This window comes from Silurus meridionalis, chromosome 9 (genome assembly GCF_014805685.1).
Source record: "Silurus meridionalis isolate SWU-2019-XX chromosome 9, ASM1480568v1, whole genome shotgun sequence".
Lineage (NCBI taxonomy): Eukaryota > Metazoa > Chordata > Actinopteri > Siluriformes > Siluridae > Silurus > Silurus meridionalis.
In genome coordinates, this window is record NC_060892.1 from 5,766,490 (window position 1) to 5,783,025 (window position 16,536).

General features: G+C 38.3%; 2 protein-coding genes across 6 annotated transcripts in view; both read right to left on the reverse strand.

The window, feature by feature from the left end:
* cdc14ab (cell division cycle 14Ab) overlaps positions 1 to 926 on the reverse strand; it is a 45,394-nt gene extending 44,468 nt beyond the window's left edge. For 4 of the 5 annotated variants that reach the window (XM_046857530.1, XM_046857528.1, XM_046857527.1 and 1 more), the window contains exons 1-2: positions 393 to 926; positions 1 to 88 (exon numbers count right to left, since the gene is read on the reverse strand). The exon at positions 1 to 88 is cut by the window's left edge and continues 3 nt beyond it. In XM_046857530.1, coding sequence (XP_046713486.1) covers positions 1 to 88; positions 393 to 462 — 158 coding nt within the window. In that variant the 5' untranslated portion in view covers positions 463 to 926. The remainder of the gene's footprint in view (positions 89 to 392) is intronic. The other variant, XM_046857529.1, reaches the window with a different exon arrangement.
* Positions 927 to 7,293: 6,367 nt separating this feature from the next.
* On the reverse strand, positions 7,294 to 14,284 carry rtca (RNA 3'-terminal phosphate cyclase). Its single transcript, XM_046857542.1, is given in 12 exon segments — positions 7,294 to 8,311; positions 8,964 to 9,068; positions 9,685 to 9,779; positions 9,968 to 10,026; positions 10,117 to 10,238; positions 10,850 to 10,991; positions 11,169 to 11,227; positions 11,609 to 11,682; positions 11,685 to 11,731; positions 12,113 to 12,256; positions 13,570 to 13,670; positions 13,821 to 14,284. Coding segments are annotated over 12 exon segments (1,125 nt in total). The 5' UTR covers positions 13,866 to 14,284; the 3' UTR covers positions 7,294 to 8,179.
* Positions 14,285 to 16,536: the final 2,252 nt, after the last annotated feature.

A 16,536-nucleotide genomic window follows, 5' to 3' on the forward strand; every position in this document is an offset into this window, starting at 1 on the left:
TCATACACAAACTCATCATCTGTGCAGAAATAATGCGTGTTCGCTGTACTCTTTGGTTTGCTTCTCAGTGTGGCGAAATAGAGGCGATCTGGGGAGGGAAAAGACAGCAAAAGAATATGACCTGTCTAATGTATTTGGGTTTATATGGATGTTTATTTGGACAGGTAGGACTGCGATTAGCTCTACGCAGTTGCTCTCAGCTGAAGCAGGCGCTGTTAAAGTGTAAATAATACTATATTACATCAGAACCTAATAAAACATGGAGTGGTAAAGCCGCATGGGTGTTTTAGGGGTTGCCTCTATCCATTAGCATATATAATAAAAAAAAACTTACCGCATGCAAAGAAAATCTAATTTAATAATCAAAGGTAAATTAATATTCAAGAAGGTACCTTTAATAAATTCCGAAGCTCCTATTAAATCATGATCATCAGCCATTTCTGAAGACAAGATCACGTCCATGCGCTCCAGGTGCTCTCAGGTCATATGGGCTTTTGTTTGTTTGGGTTGTTTTTTTTTTTTCCCCGAAGTCTCGAGCTCCTGCAGCTTTCGCGTTCGCGCGCACCCGCGCACCCCTCCCTCCTCCTCTTGCACGCAAACTTATCGCTATATATATATTTAATTGTTTAGAATAAATAACATTACAATTGAGGAAAACAAATCACAAACACTTCTCAACTGAATCCACGGTTATTTTTGACATATTAATTCGCGTTCTTCTGCACACAACTTACGCACCGCGATGCTAACACGCTAACGACAAACGGCAATGAATGGAGCGCGCGCAGCGGCCACTTTCGACTCCATAATCGTGTGTAAAACTCTATAAAACCCAACCAAATCCGTCCCCTGAAAGCAAAAACCCGAGTTTCTTCAGCAGTCCAAACTAAGCCGAGCTCTTCTGAAATCTCTCTCTCTCTCGTCCCTCCCTCGTAAGAGTGAGAAAAAAAATCCTCGCACTACCGTTAAAGGGGCGTCACGTGTCCACCTCCTGTCCAATCAGAACACAGGCAGCACTCAGCCTGCTAAACAAAAACCCAGAAAGCAACGCAGCAACGTGAACCATCCAGCTACTGAGCAGCTCAAGAACTATAAGGATGTATTTATATTCGAATCAATATAAACATCTGCTACAATGGTTTGGGACTTCATTTAGCATGAACAGTTCACATTAATGACGATGGAACTATAATGCATTGACATTGGACATTACAGATTTTCTCAAAACTACTTTTGTTCAGCCTCCACATCCTGTAGTCACTTGTGCACATCATAAAAAGCCCTTCTCGTTGCTTTGATCAAATTGCGAATGCTTTTGTGCTTTGAATGTAATAAATTGTGTAACATTGTACTACCCGAATAGTCATAACCCCAAAACATTTAGGCATCAGCTCATTGCATAATTCATTGAATGCAAAAAAACAATCTGTCATCTAAAATTTCCAATCAACTTTTTCATTTGTAAATGTGACTTGAATTGATGAATTGTGCGGATGAATCTGGAATTTCAGTGATAGAGGGATGTTCAGATCAACCAATAACTAACTAGTTCTCTAAAATATGTCAAATCAAATCAAATTTTATTTGTCACATACACATACATTCAGGGTACGACATGAAGTGAAATGCTTATTACGACGGTCAGATGAATCTCGTTAACCTTCAATTGGTGAGCAGATACAGACAGAGCAAAACTCCGAATTACATTTTCTAATGAACAACCAGGAAATGAACAGACACTATTACAAAAAGTGTGAATCCTGCCTGGTCGTTTGCAAGCAAAAATAAATCAAATGTGTAATCAAATTTTAAAAAAAAAAGGTGCTGTTCTTCTTCTTCTTTCAGCTTTTCCCATTAGGGGTCACCACAGTGGATCAGCTATCTCCACACCCCCCTGTCCTCTATATCTGCCTCTTTTACCCCAACCACCTGCATGTCTTCCCTCACCACATCCATAAACCTCCTCTTTGGCCTTCCTCTTTTCCTCCCTCCTGGTGGCTCCATTCTCAGCATTCTCCTACTGATATACCCCATGTCCCTCCTCTGCACATGTCCAAACCATCTCAATCTCGCCTCCCTCACCTTGTCTCCAAAACATCCTACATGTGCTGTCCCTCTAATTGTGCTGTTGAAACTCATAAATGCAAAATCAGCCTTGTGCATTTTCAGTCACTGCAATAAAGCCCATAGTTTACATTGGGAAATACTGAAACGTCGTACTGACAACATGACTGAACATTTAGACGATCTTGTTGGTGAACAATAACAAAAAGACTCGATGAACTAAGGATTTTAAGAAAAGTACAGGCTTTTGCAAGAAATCCAATGTGTTGTGCTGTTTATACAAATTGTTTTGAGAAATGCACTTACTGGTTTGCAAATATTAAGGATGATTCAAAAAACATCAGTACTTCAGTAAAACATCATTGTTCTATCAGTGAAGTGTAAAATGATAGTTAGGGGTGGAAGGTTGCCTCTGAACCTGCTGGTTCCTGTCTGTTTTTTCTGTATCTCCTCATGGTTGGAAGAACAACAGTTAGTGACTGGGCTGTGAAGAGTCCTTGATGATGTTGTGTGCTCTGTGCTGACATCTACTGTGGTGATGTCAAATGGTTGGGTGCCAGTGAGACATTGGACGTTTTTCATCACTCTTTTCAGAGCTTTTCATTCACACGCCATGAACCTGCATATGGTTTGTTTTTTGTTTGTTTAATAAGTGTTTTATGTTTTTAGTTTTATTTCATTTATAATACACATTTAAATTAAATTTGCTTTACTTAACACTGTTGCTTGTCTGTTTGTCTATCTATCTGTCTGTCTGTCTGTCTATCTATCTATCTATCTGTCTGTCTGTCTGTCTGTCTGTCTGCCTGCCTGCCTGTCTATATATGTGTGTGTGTGTGTGTGTGTGTGTGTATATATATATATATATATATATATATATATATATATATATACAGTGAGGAAATAATTATTTGAACACCCTGCTATTTTGCAAGTTCTCCCACTTAAAAATCATGGAGGGGTCTGAAATTGTCATCATAGGCGCATGTCCACTGTGAGAGACATAATCTAAAAAAAAAATCCAGAAATCACAATGTATGATTTTTTAACTATTTATTTGTACAGCTGCAAATAAGTATTTGAACACCTGTCTATCAGCTAGAATTCTGACCCTCAAAGACCTGTTAGTCTGCCTTTAAAATGTCCACCTCCACTACAATTATTGTCCTAAATTAGATGCACCTGTCTGAGGTCGTTAGCTGCATAAAGACACCTGTCCACCCTACACAATCAGTAAGAATCCAACTACTAACATGGCCAAGACCAAAGAGCTGTCCAAAGACACTAGAGACAAAATTGTACACCTCCACAAGGCTGGAAAGGGCTACGGAGAAATTGCCAAGCAGCTTGGTGAAAAAAGGTCCACTGTTGGAGCAATCATTAGAAAATGGAAGAAGCTAAACATGACTGTCAATCTCCTCGGACTGGGGCTCCATGCAAGATCTCACCGTGGGGTCTCAATGATCCTAAGGAAGGTGAGAAATCAGCCCAGAACTACACAGGAGGAGCTGGTCAATGACCTGAAAAGAACTGGGACCACTGTTTCCAAGGTTACTGTTGGTAATACACTAAGACGTCATGGTTTAAAATCATGCATGGCAAGGAAGGTTCCCCTGCTTAAACCAGCACATGTCCAGGCACGTCTTAAGTTTGCCAATGACCATTTGGATGATCCAGAGGAGTCATGGGAGAAAGTCATGTGGTCAGATGAGACCAAAATAGAACTTTTGGGTCATAATTCCACTAAACGTGTTTGGAGGAAGAAGAATGATGAGTACCATCCCAAGAACACCATCCCTACTGTGAAGCATGGGGGTGGTAGCATCATGCTTTGGGAGTGTTTTTCTGCACATGGGACAGGGCGACTGCACTGTATTAAGGAGAGGATGACCGGGGCCATGTATTGCGAGATTTTGGGAACAACCTCCTTCCCTCAGTTAGAGCATTGAAGATGGGTCGAGGCTGGGTCTTCCAACATGACAATGACCAAGCACACAGCCAGGATAACCAAGGAGTGGCTCTGTAATAAGCATATCAAGGTTCTGGCGTGGCCTAGCCAGTCTCCAGGCCTAAACCCAATAGAGAATCTTTGGAGGGAGCTCAAACTCCGTGTTTCTCAGTGACAGGCCAGAAACCTGACTGATCTAGAGAAGATCTGTGTGGAGGAGGCCAAAATCCCTCCTGCAGTGTGTGCAAACCTGGTGAAAAACTACAGGAAACGTTTGACCTCTGTAATTGCAAACAAAGGCTACTGTACCAAATATTAACATTGACTTCCTCAGGTGTTCAAATACTTATTTGCAGCTGTATCATACAAATAAATAGTTAAAAAAATCATACATTGTGATTTCTGGATTTTTTTTTAGATTATGTCTCTCACAGTGGACATGCACCTACGATGACAATTTCAGACCCCCCCATGATTTTAAAGTGGGAGAACTTGCAAAATAGCAGGGTGTTCAAATATTTATTTCCCTCACTGTATATATATATATATATATATATATATATATATATATATATATATATATATATATATATATATCCCTCTATTTGTCTGTCCCTCCGTCTGCCTACCCTCCCTCACACCAGCCCGCCTGCTTACCGGTCTGTTTGTTTGTTTGTTTGACTATATCGATATTTAAAACCAGTTATTTCACTTCTCTAAAATGAATAAAGAACTCTTGGTGATGTGTGTGACGATAACACACCCCCACTGTACCCTAGACTGAATGGGGGTGTGTTTGTAAAGGGGTGAGGACGTGATCACCCCAAGGCAAGTCACACATTCACAATTATGCACAGAATAAAATAACAGGATCGGTCTTACCTGATATTAAAGAAATCCAGAGCTTTTGCACAGTGGATGCTGCCTCACTGCACTCACTGTTCTCCTGGGCTCTCCAGGATGCAGCGTCTGACATGCCTTTCAACGTCAGCAAAAAACAAAAAGGATTGTGGATCGGGACTCTCTGCAATGCTCTATGCTCTGTCCAGCTTCTGGAAACTTGGATGGGCTGATACACTAAAAGACTGTGGTACACTGGGTCTGTGGGGACATAGTGTGCACCAGTGGAACAGAATAGTGGAGATTTGGCTCACGTGACCCACTCAGGTTTCCTCACATGAGGCTCCGGTTACGCATGTTCAGGTGCAGAGGTGTGAATTTCAGTCTTTGTCTGGCATCTGGACTAAATGATCTGTCCATCTAAGATTCAAAGTACGACCACAGTTTAATGCTGGTGTGTTCAGATGCTTGTCATGCAGTTTTGTTGAGGTGTTGAGCTCCAGAAAACCTTTATTGCCATGTGCAGCTCTTTTTCTCAATGCTTGCTTGTGTGCTTTATAGATGATTCGATACTTTGGCTCTGACATCATGGAAAACCCATAGACGAGCCAAAGTGTGTGATGTTCAGTGAGTGATATTCACTCTGAATCCAGCGAATAAGTAAACCACCAGTAAACTCCAATCACTCAATCTACACTCTCAGAACAAAACTGTACTTTCCCTTGTTCTTGTCCTGTCTAGACAGGTATAAGGATGCACAGACAGACAGACAGACAGACAGACAGATAAATAGATAGGTAGACAGATAGATAGATAGATAGATAGATAGATAGATAGATAGATAGATAGATAGATAGATAGATAGATAGATAGATAGATAGATACGAGAGTGGCCTCTAGAGGTGACTCACTGACGCCATGTTTTTTTATTTTTTATTTTGTTCTTTTACATGTTGGCTAGTGAAAGCTATAATAAATTTATTAGTGATTAGATATTTATATTTATTTCATTTGGCACATTTTAATGATTCAGTAGGTTTTCTTCGTAATAAAGTTCAATACTATTTTACATAGAGTGTTATGTTCGTTTTAGTATCCAGCATCTATTTAAAAGACTAATGATTAACCAGTTATCGGCAAATTATCTCTCAGTATCGGTAAAATCCACTATCGGTTGAGATGTAGTTATTAACATAGCCTAATTATTTGTTAGACACACCCCCATTATGATGGTAATAATGGTCCTTTAATATCCTAGCTATCTCTTGAAAAGTAATGCTTATTTGTCTGCTTAATAAAAGTATAAATTCCGGCCCATGTAATTTTCTGTTACAGACTGACCCCACCCCCCCATTAGACTAGATTATTTATTTTAACATGCATGGATGAATTTCACTACGTCATTACATAATTGCAGATATGAATTCAGGTAAATGCATGACGTAAAAATGTGATCAAATCGAATGCCCTAAATGTAAAAGAAATTAAAAATAAATTAACCATGAGGGAAAGCTCTTGTGTAGCAAAACACATAATTCCCTTTTCAAAAAATAACATGAAAATATTTTCTGGCAATCTACCACATGAAAATAAATATATCAGTGTTGTAAAATCTATGTAGTAAAAAAAAGAAGCAAAAAATTTAATCACAAACACAAATTGTTTAATAAACAAACTTTACACCTAAAGTTCCTGTAACTCAGGTTACTCTCATGCATTTATTTTCGTACTTTTATTGGCTGTAAAGTTATTTTACCCCCCACACTGCTGTTCAGCTCTTCCCAGGGATAGAGAGCAGATCTGATTCGACTGGATGGTGAAGATAGCGTAGAGGCGACTCTCTCCCACCCCCACTGAACATCTCACTCATTTATTGATGCGCCCTTCCCAGACCCAAGGGCTCTATGCAAATTTGTTCCTTTCTTCTGTTCACACCATTGTTCTTCCATCTGCTTGGGGTAACTGCACTATCAACCCCTTTAAAACACAAAGAGGCCCGTGGTAAGAGCAACAGCCTTCACAAATGTCCCCTAAAACTAGTTACCACAGCACTGTCGACTTCTGATTGGTCGGATTTTAATAACGGCAGCTCTGACATTCATGCACTCGCCTCAATACATTGTCATTTGTATAAGACCACTCAATTAGAGAGATGCTTTTCAGTTTCTGGGTTACATCACAAACTGTGTTATTGTTTCTTATTAGCATCAGCTGAGAGGGAAAAAAGAGAAGCTAGTGAGAGAATGACTTTATAGCTACTACAACATAAGTCAAGACAGGAAGTAACTTGTTTCTCATATACTCCACAACATACAAATTGATAAACGATACGATTTATCAAATAAATGACCACTGGAGAATTTCACCGTTACTTATATTTCTATTACAGCCCATAGTGACTTTATAGACGTTATAGAACACACAGAACACATTTAAACAACTATATTCTCAACCATTTTATTGTGATCTTTTCTCTTTCAAAAATATCTTAAAGTAAATAGAGGTCATTGTCACCTACAGTGAAGCAAAAAAAAAAAAAAAAAAGAAAGAAAAAAGTGGCAAACAAACATCACCAGGTATAATCCCTTCTCATAAATAAAGTAGTAAGCACTACAAAAAATATAAGAAAAAACAAACAAGGGGAAAAAAAATAACTAATTGACCATTTTTAAGGGACTCCGCCCAGACCACCACATTACAAATCAAATAAAGCTAAAGAGAGAGCTTAAAAAAACGAAAAAAAAAACAAAACAAAAAAAAAAAACACCGCTCATGGTGTTTCATCAACTTAAATAATTTACAAAAAAATATAAAAAACAAAAAGGCAAAGCAGCTACATCAATTTTTGTTTTGTTCAGGAACAGCAAACCATTTCGTTTAGCTCCATGTACACACAGTGCACTATAATTACTGGTGACATACATATTCCTAGCTCCATGCACATGATCAGGATTTGAACCTTGTTCTGATTGAAATTGTGGAATTACCGTTTCTTTAAGGCTCTTGTTTAGCACACCAAAGAGTGAAGTGGATTGAAAAAGAAAATAGTAGTGTCTGGTTAAATACTGAAGATTCTAACCAACTAATCTTTAATGCGAAAGAGCTCCTAGGACACACGACGCTCGGTTACAGTGTAAGGCAATACCCTGAGCAACAAAAGTCATTTGAGAAACGGGAGATTATTATAAAAAGCATGAACCAAAGCGGACCGACTCTGGGTCGGCTCAAAGACTAATGAAGCGGCCGTTCCATGTGGAAGCACGAAGAGAAACGCTGGGACGAGAACGGCATTCGCGCCGTCCGGTCGGTTACAGTAGTGTGTTTCTGCTACATGACCTCCGTCGGCGCGCCGAAAGCGAGCTCACAGGTTGGAGTTGGTGGCACCACGCCCTGGCACTCGACGATGTAGGTGTCGTTGTTGGCGTGTTCGTCGTCTGCTCTGTGTATGGCAAACTTGGCCTGGAATTAGAGACAATGCATTCACACTTTTAGTGTTGCTTCGACCTAATATATGAAGGAAGGGTGCATGAATACCGTTTCTAGTGTCTACAGCTTAACTCAATGGAGAAACCAAACACCTGTTTTTGTTGCTACAGAGGATCAACCATCTCCATATTACTGTCCTTCTCATCTGCCTCTTTCAAACAAACCACTTGCATGTCATCGCTCACCACATCCATAAACCACATACACCTGCTTTTCCTCCTGCCTTGCGGCTCAATCCTCCACATTCTCCACAACCTGTTGGTTGCTCTAAAACCCTGCTTACACGCTAAATCAAAGGTTGTTTCAACAGACCAAAGCTGAAAAAAAATAACGTGTTTGATCGATTTCTAATAAGCATTTAATATAAACGCATTTTAAAAGTAGTACATATGACACTTCTCCCCTTCAAACTATTCAACTTTCCACGACTAAATAAATATTGGTAACAAATTTCAACCATAAATTGACATGTAATATCAAATTAATAAATAATTCTTCAATTACTGAACCAAAAAGCAAAAACATCTACTTTAGCAGAGAGACGAGACACCACCAGCTGAAACATCATTGTTGTAAGCTAAAGAAAACCCTTTTTCTTTTTTTTTAATAACAGGGACGTCATTACCTTAGTGAGCTGCTCTGCTACATGGATGGCAGTCTGTGTGTGTAAAGTGATCGGTCCTGTGCGCATCCGGGACGTTCCGTTAGCCAAGGCCATGAAGACAATCAGCTGTAAAAACAGTGGTTAAGAAAACAGAAATGAATATAGGGCACGTTTTAAAAATAGGGGTGAGTAAAATTTGCATAGTTATTGTACAGACATTTTCAGTAGCAGTCCTCATCGATGTCAACACAGACATTTTGTTTTAAAAATATGAATCAATCGGGAACAATAACTGTTTGTTTCTACCAGATCATCTCCTAATGCTAAGTTTTATATCACTCATGTTGGAAGATGCTGTAGTCCCTTTTTTAGATTTTTCTGTCAAGCCATGTTAGAAGAGCAAGCAGTTTGCCAGTAGGCTTTAAAATATGAGCACAAGTTAATGGTAGTTCCAAGGATGTGATTTTGGACTTCTGAACAGAAGATCATGAGTTCAAATCCGAGCAAAACCAAGCAGACTGAGCATTGGGCACTTGAGCAAGGCCCACAACACAACTTCTCAGCAGTATAACTGAAAACTGTAAGTGGCTCTGGATAAAGGCATCTGTCAAATGCCATAAATTTAAATGTAAATGCAGCAAAATGATGAAATATAAAAAAAAGGATGCAGAAGTAAAGATGAAATATTTAGATTTCACCATCTTGGACTAACAAAGTGTGTGTGTGTGTCTGAAATCCTGACCTGGTCTTGCAAAAACTCATCTACACAGCCGTTGTGCCTGATGTTCCTCAGGAGCATCTCAGCTGCCTCAATCCCAACTTTATCTGCATAAACACCTGAGGGACAAAAAAAAACCAAATACACCAGACTCTCCTATGATTTGGACATTTATAGAAATTTGCTGTTTTTAGTTTTTCATTACTTCTTTGAGAAAATAACCTGCCAACTGGGCACAAAGAAAAATTGATGAATTACCAAATAAAAATAAACAACTGTTCCAGCTTTACTGCAAAAAAGTGCTCACCTTTCTTTCCAAGAGATGAACCAGCAAAAATACAGCCGGTGGAGGACTCTGCAATGATTCTGGGTGGAGGAAGAGACACAAATCACATCCCATAAGCATAAGTGTAAAATGATGAGGAAATATATTCTTTCCTTTTAAAAAACAATTACATGATGCCATTTCCGTTTCCACAGGCCTTGTCCTTCTCTTGCAGAGACTGTATGTTGATGTAAAGATCTTTGATCTCTTTCCGGATGGTGCGCACGGCTGCAGCGGACATGTCCTTCGCCAGCTAAGGACAAGAACCGTTTAAACCAGACTTTACACATCAAAATATACAGGAGTCACGAACCAAGTTCTATCATGCAAAAGTGTAAAAAATATAATATTCACGTTAATTGGGGTTAATTTAATGCGAAACTAAAACTTTAACTGTCGCAACAAAATTTCTTAATACTATTACAAATTTAACGTTGTATTAGAAAACATTATACACTTTTTTTCTTCGATTAATTAGGCATCAGATGTAATTGCACAGTTTGAACGATAGAGGGCACAACCCACAAGGTGAAAACCAAATTTCCATGGTGAGAAAAGTTATTCAAGTTATTGCAGGATTTTACTACCATCTGATATTTATTAAGTGTTGTGAATTGGCCACCACCCACCTCAGTGCACTTTGTTACTTTTAATCATTACAGGTGTCTTTCCACATTGCTGAAAGACTACACTTTTAGTTTGTAAACTGTATTCCTATTTAACTCCACAAAGCCTAGTACGTAAATGTACATTTTTGAAAAAGTCAAACAATTCCTTGAAGAATATTTTCTGAAAGTAAAAAAGTAGTGCTGTAGTGTCTAACTTAACACTATATTAAATAATAAACACAAACATGTATTGTACCTTGAAAGGCAGCACTCCAGCCACGAAGGCCCGACCGTAGATCTTTGTGATGGTACCTCTATCTGTCATGTTGATGGGGCTCAGCTCTTTCACAGGGTTCACCTTTACCACCACTTCTCCACCACCCTTGGGGTAATAACCTCTGCAAACACAAAATCAAACTGAGTTACAGTACAAAATGGAGTGAAAAGGTAATTAAAAACCAAAATATAGAAAACTGGATACAAGGTACATAAATATAAACTGTGAGCTGTTAATAACAAGTATTTCCCTTTATTTATTAATTAATTAAATATATATATACTTTTTTTTTTTTTACCTCATCCTTAAGTCACAGTCGAACTGAACTCCAAATCTCTCCAAGATGGGTTTAAATACCTAATAACAGAAATATAAAATATAAGAACATGTACAAAAAACCCGAACATTTTCATTTTGCAATACTTTATCCACAGAACTGGAAATTATATTTGAGGAAATTCAAATAAATCATCAAATTAAATAACATTACAATACATAGTCAAAAAGTTTGAAATGCTATCATCAATATCATCTGATTCCAAACAAACGTCGCATGAACAGCAAATAAAAGGCAATGTAGAAAGGTAGATAAAGATGGGAAAGAAACAGATGATTAAGTACTAGGGAAAGAAAAACAATAAGTAACAAATGAAGAAGGTGGTAAGTAATAGATGAGGTCCAAGAAGTGTTAGGGGGAAAAAAAAATGAAGTAGCAGATAAAAATAAATTCCCTAAGACCTTCAGTGTGTAATCGATCTGTGGAGCCATCTCAGCGTTGGTTCCTCCTTTTAAGCAGAGCTCTGAAGGTCCCCAGTGAACAGCGCACAAGGCAGCGAGATCTGCAGCAGAAGTCCGACACTCCTACAAAACACAGCATCTGACTGTAGTTTAAAAATGTTTAATAATAATCAATATAATGTATTATAATATTAATGAGATTGGGGGGTATTGAAGAAACAATTAATTAGACAAGGAACTGAGGGAAAATAAGCAATTGATAAATAAACAAAAAAGGAAAAATAGAACAAAAATGGAAAGAAATTGTATTTTTAGAGAAAGTATTTTTTAAATAAGACTGAAAATTTTTAAAGCAGAAAAAAATACTATAATTATAGATATAATAACTTTGATGATAAAAAGGGTGGAGTTCCTGGCTTTTAGTTTTTCCTGTGGACAATAATTTTATTTGAGATGCTATGAAGGAAAGAAAAACAAAAACCAAACAAAAAAACACATTCTTACCCAGCAGTCTGCGGATCAGCGATGTAACTGCCGCACTTGAGCTTCCCGGGAGTCAGTGTGATCTCTGAGGATCCCACAGTAGCTCCCTCCAGATTCCCATCACACATGTCCCTCAACAGCTCCAAGCCTGACAGATGCTGAGGCCTAGTGAGGGGAGTGGGGGGAGACACGGTGAACAATAGCAACGACTTTCATATTCCCTGCTGTTGCTGTCTGTATCTAACTGTACACACCATGTAAGCGTTCACGACAGACCTACGCATTTATATACAAAACGACTTAGACCTGTGCCATATGACAATACTGAAACTATGATCAAGATTTTCAAAAAGTCATAAAACTCTTACAGAAAAGAAGTTAAAATGACACTGATTTGAACGGGGACAGTTGGTGGTTACCCTCGAAGGTATTAACAATTACAATCAAAGCAGGTGTGTAGGAAAACAATAAAAACGATTGACTAGTGGCTCTACGTTGTAAATTGTGGCCTGTTGATTAGTACAAAATTTGTGCATCTTGAACTTTGTAAAATTGCAAAATGTACCTTTTACTTATTGGTCCAATTTTTAAAAAGGCAAAACTGCTTTTTTTTAAATATATGTATATATCATAATGCATATAGTGTATCATATTAACCGTACAGCATTTTTTACATCACCCACCTCTACATGGAACCAAAGAAGATGAGGAGATAAACGCAACTCCAATCAAGCCAGATATAAAAGCCATAGTTTAAAAATATTTATAGCGATATCTAATTGCACTAGAAATTTGCTTCAGGTTTTCTATCTCTTGGATCTAAATATGTAAATAATGACATTTATTTAGTATTAACAAACCACAAAACCAACAGGAACATGTGTCAGCCATTTAGGTCTTTTCAGAAATTGAGGAGATACATGTCCCATTCTTGTTAAAACAAAAATCACAAATATACAGAAGTATACAGGATACCCAAATGTTGTTTTCAATGTGCGGTCATATCTGAACAGGCCAAAAATTCAATTGAGTGATGTATTTGGTTATAGTCGATAAAAGTTTTTCAAAGCCCGCATCCTTCTTGGTCGTTCATGTAAACAAACAAACTTCGTTCCGATGTGAGGAAAGTCTTCGAGCTCATGTGGCCATGTGCTAGTGTGAAGATCTAACAAAGGCCTCCTTTCACCACTACAGTTCAGAGATGAATGCAGACACGTTACAGCATTAAAAAGTGTCCTGAGATGTTATAAACAAATAAATGTACCACCAGGTCATAATAACGTTTCAGCCCGAGGGTCAACTTAGGCTCTTGGATGGAGGTCTGACTCCAACAAGCAAACTTGGCTTTGTTTCAGGATTCAGGAGGTAGGGAGGGGGATGAGGGCTTCCCAAGAGAGACTCGGAAAATAGATAGACGCATTAAATATGGTAAAAACAAACATATTTAGTTATCTATTTAAAAAAAATGTAATTCAGACCTTAAACCAGGAGTGCTCCTTCCTGCCCGGATTTTGTTGATTTTCAGAGAAGAGCCTTGGATACAACTGAGTGCAGCTGAAACCCTGAGGATCTGTCCGCCCTGAGTGGAAAAAAGAGACACAAAAATAGGACGATATTAAAGATTTTCCAGACTCAATCATCGTATTTGTTTTAGACAATAAATAATTGATGAATAAAATCCCTAAATGAAGAAGCTATAGTAGTGGTGGTGGTGGTCTAGTTTACTCACCCCTTCCATTACACTTCCGTCCATCTCGAGCGCCTTTGCGGCCATTTTTGAAGAAATCCAACGAATACTACGAATATTATTTTCTTTCACAGACTTTGGGGTATGATAACAAACAGCTCCTGAGAGCAGAAGATACGCAAACCTCTGCGAACCGCTAGAAAACCGAGCTCCACTCAACTCAATGGCCAAAGTTAGCTTGCAAGCTAATATATACCGGTTCCCAAACAATGCGGGGGATAAAACCGCCAAACTTCCCGACACTCCACTGCGCCCAAGGAAACCCAGGACCTATAAGTAAGCAGTAGTCGGTTAAACTCTACTAACTAATGCTTACTTTGAAGTAAACCGAAAGTAAACTTATTTGTAATAAAATCTTCCTTGAGTTCCGCTGATACGGATGTAGATTAGCTGACTCGCTAACTGCCCGCAACTAGTCCCCTCTCACACGCAAACTGATAGAAAGAGACTGCGCATGCGTATAACTGGCAGACTCGAGGAGGATCCGCAAGGAAGCTAAGGCGCATGCGTTCAACTGCCAATATCGCTCGCACGACTTGGACCCTACTGCGCGTGCGCAAAAAAATGCGAGGACGTTAAGTGCGCATGCGTTTAATTGCCATACTTTGCTGAAAACCAAAAGGACATTTAATTTTTTGGTAAACCTATTTATTTTTCAAGGTGCATTTTTCCTTAAGCAAATGTACAAAGATACTAATTCTCTGTGTTCAATCCAATCTGGACACTCTTTGTTTGTTGGTTTGTTTGTTTGTTCGTTTGTTTTTATTGCAAACAAGAATTTAACAATACAAAATACAAAATACAAAAGCATAGAAAGGTACACTTTTGTTATTGTAAGACATTAAAGGTTTCTAATAATGGATTCAAGAATAGTATTAGTTTAAGGCTTTAGTTTAAAGCTTTTGACATGTACCTAAGGGAAGTAATAAGGAAATTAATATCAGAGGAGAATAATCTTTAATTGGTTTTACAATAAACAGCTCTGGCTTTGTGAATATGAAATTTACCCAGGAGACAAAGTAACAAAACAGTATCCAACAGAAAAATAATAGCTTCTGTAAATTGTAAAAACAAAATTTACAACAAAGGAATAGTAACATGGTAGACTGACTACCTTTTTTCTCTTCTTTCAGAAGTCTCAATCCATTAGTAATGACATCACTTTCTGGAAACACCAGTGGGGCAATGATGTTTGGATGGCTCAGAGCACTTTGGGGTAATGATAATGAAAAAAAAAAACTTTTTGCTCGGTCTGTTTTACACAATTACACTGATTCTAAGCGGCACTTTCTTTTATTGGTTTTACTACCATTTTTGTGATATTGGTAAATATTCATGGTTGCAACACCTCTCCAGAAAATGACATGCTGCTGGAAGAGATTGGAGAAAACATCCTCTTATGACTTAACACAAATCCAGATGCTCTCATTTTTATTGGTGGAGATTTTAATATTGTTCCTGATAATAACCTGGATAGATTTCCCCCTAGACAGCATGCATCTCTTAAAACCAAATTGGAAATGTTCATAGAGAAGTTTAATTTAATTTATATTTGAAAGGAGAAGTTTCCAAACACGAAATCATATACATGGGGGCCAGGCGTTCTCAATTAGATTACTGGCTTGTTCCACACTATAATGTTTCATTAAGTATTCTTCCTTCCACGTTAACAGATCACCATGCCATTCTTCTACATACTCCGCTTTTCACAGGACAGATAAATGCAGCTGCTAGAACCTCTTATTGGAAAATCAACTCTTTTCTGCTTACGTATGACAGTAGTCCTGATTCAGGACTACTGGGTGAAAGCTCCAAGTGTAAAGCAATTTGGCTCAAACTGGTTACTCAAACATGAAGTGGGAAAGTGTGTTAGGCTTTTTGGCAGCAATTTAGCAAAATCGAGAAGGTATAAGAAAGAAGTGGTTATAGGAAAGAAAGAGATTTTAATCCTATCCTATCCTATAATGCTACTATATCTGGAACAACCAAGACATTCTTTACAAAAATAAGTAGATGTTTTTTCCAGATTGATTAAATAATAATAGTAGGTTGGTATCTCAATTAATCAGTTCTAATGGTCACCTGTTCTCTTACTCTCAGTATCTTTCTACATTTAAAATACCTGTCACACCACGTGAGTTTGCTGTTGTAACGGATGCCATTCTTTATGGAGTTATGTTGCTTCTTAATAACTCAGCTAGATTGCAGGTCTCTCTGTCTACCGATCATCCTTTTGAAACTAGTATTGGAACTGTCTGAATTTTGGCCACTCCATCTGGTTAAGAATGTATCTTTAATGAAATACTTAATCTCTTCTATCCTTTTCTTCTTCTACTTCTTCTTCTTTCGTCTTCTCCCATTGGGGTCGCCACAGCGGATCATCCGTCTCCATACCCCCCTGTCCTCTACATCTACCTCTTTCAACCCAACTACCTGCATGTCATCCCTCACCACATCCATAAACCTCCTCCTTGGTCTTCATCTTTTCCTTCTTCCTGGTGGCTCCATCCTCAGCATTCTCCTACTGATATACACCGTGTCCCTCCCCTGCACATGTCCAAACCATCTCAATCTCGCCTCCATCACCTTGTCTCCAAAACGTCCTACATGCGCTGTCCCTCTAATAAACTCATTTCAAATTTGTCCATTCTCATCACTCCCAACGAAAACCTCAACATCTTCAGCTCTGCTACCTCCA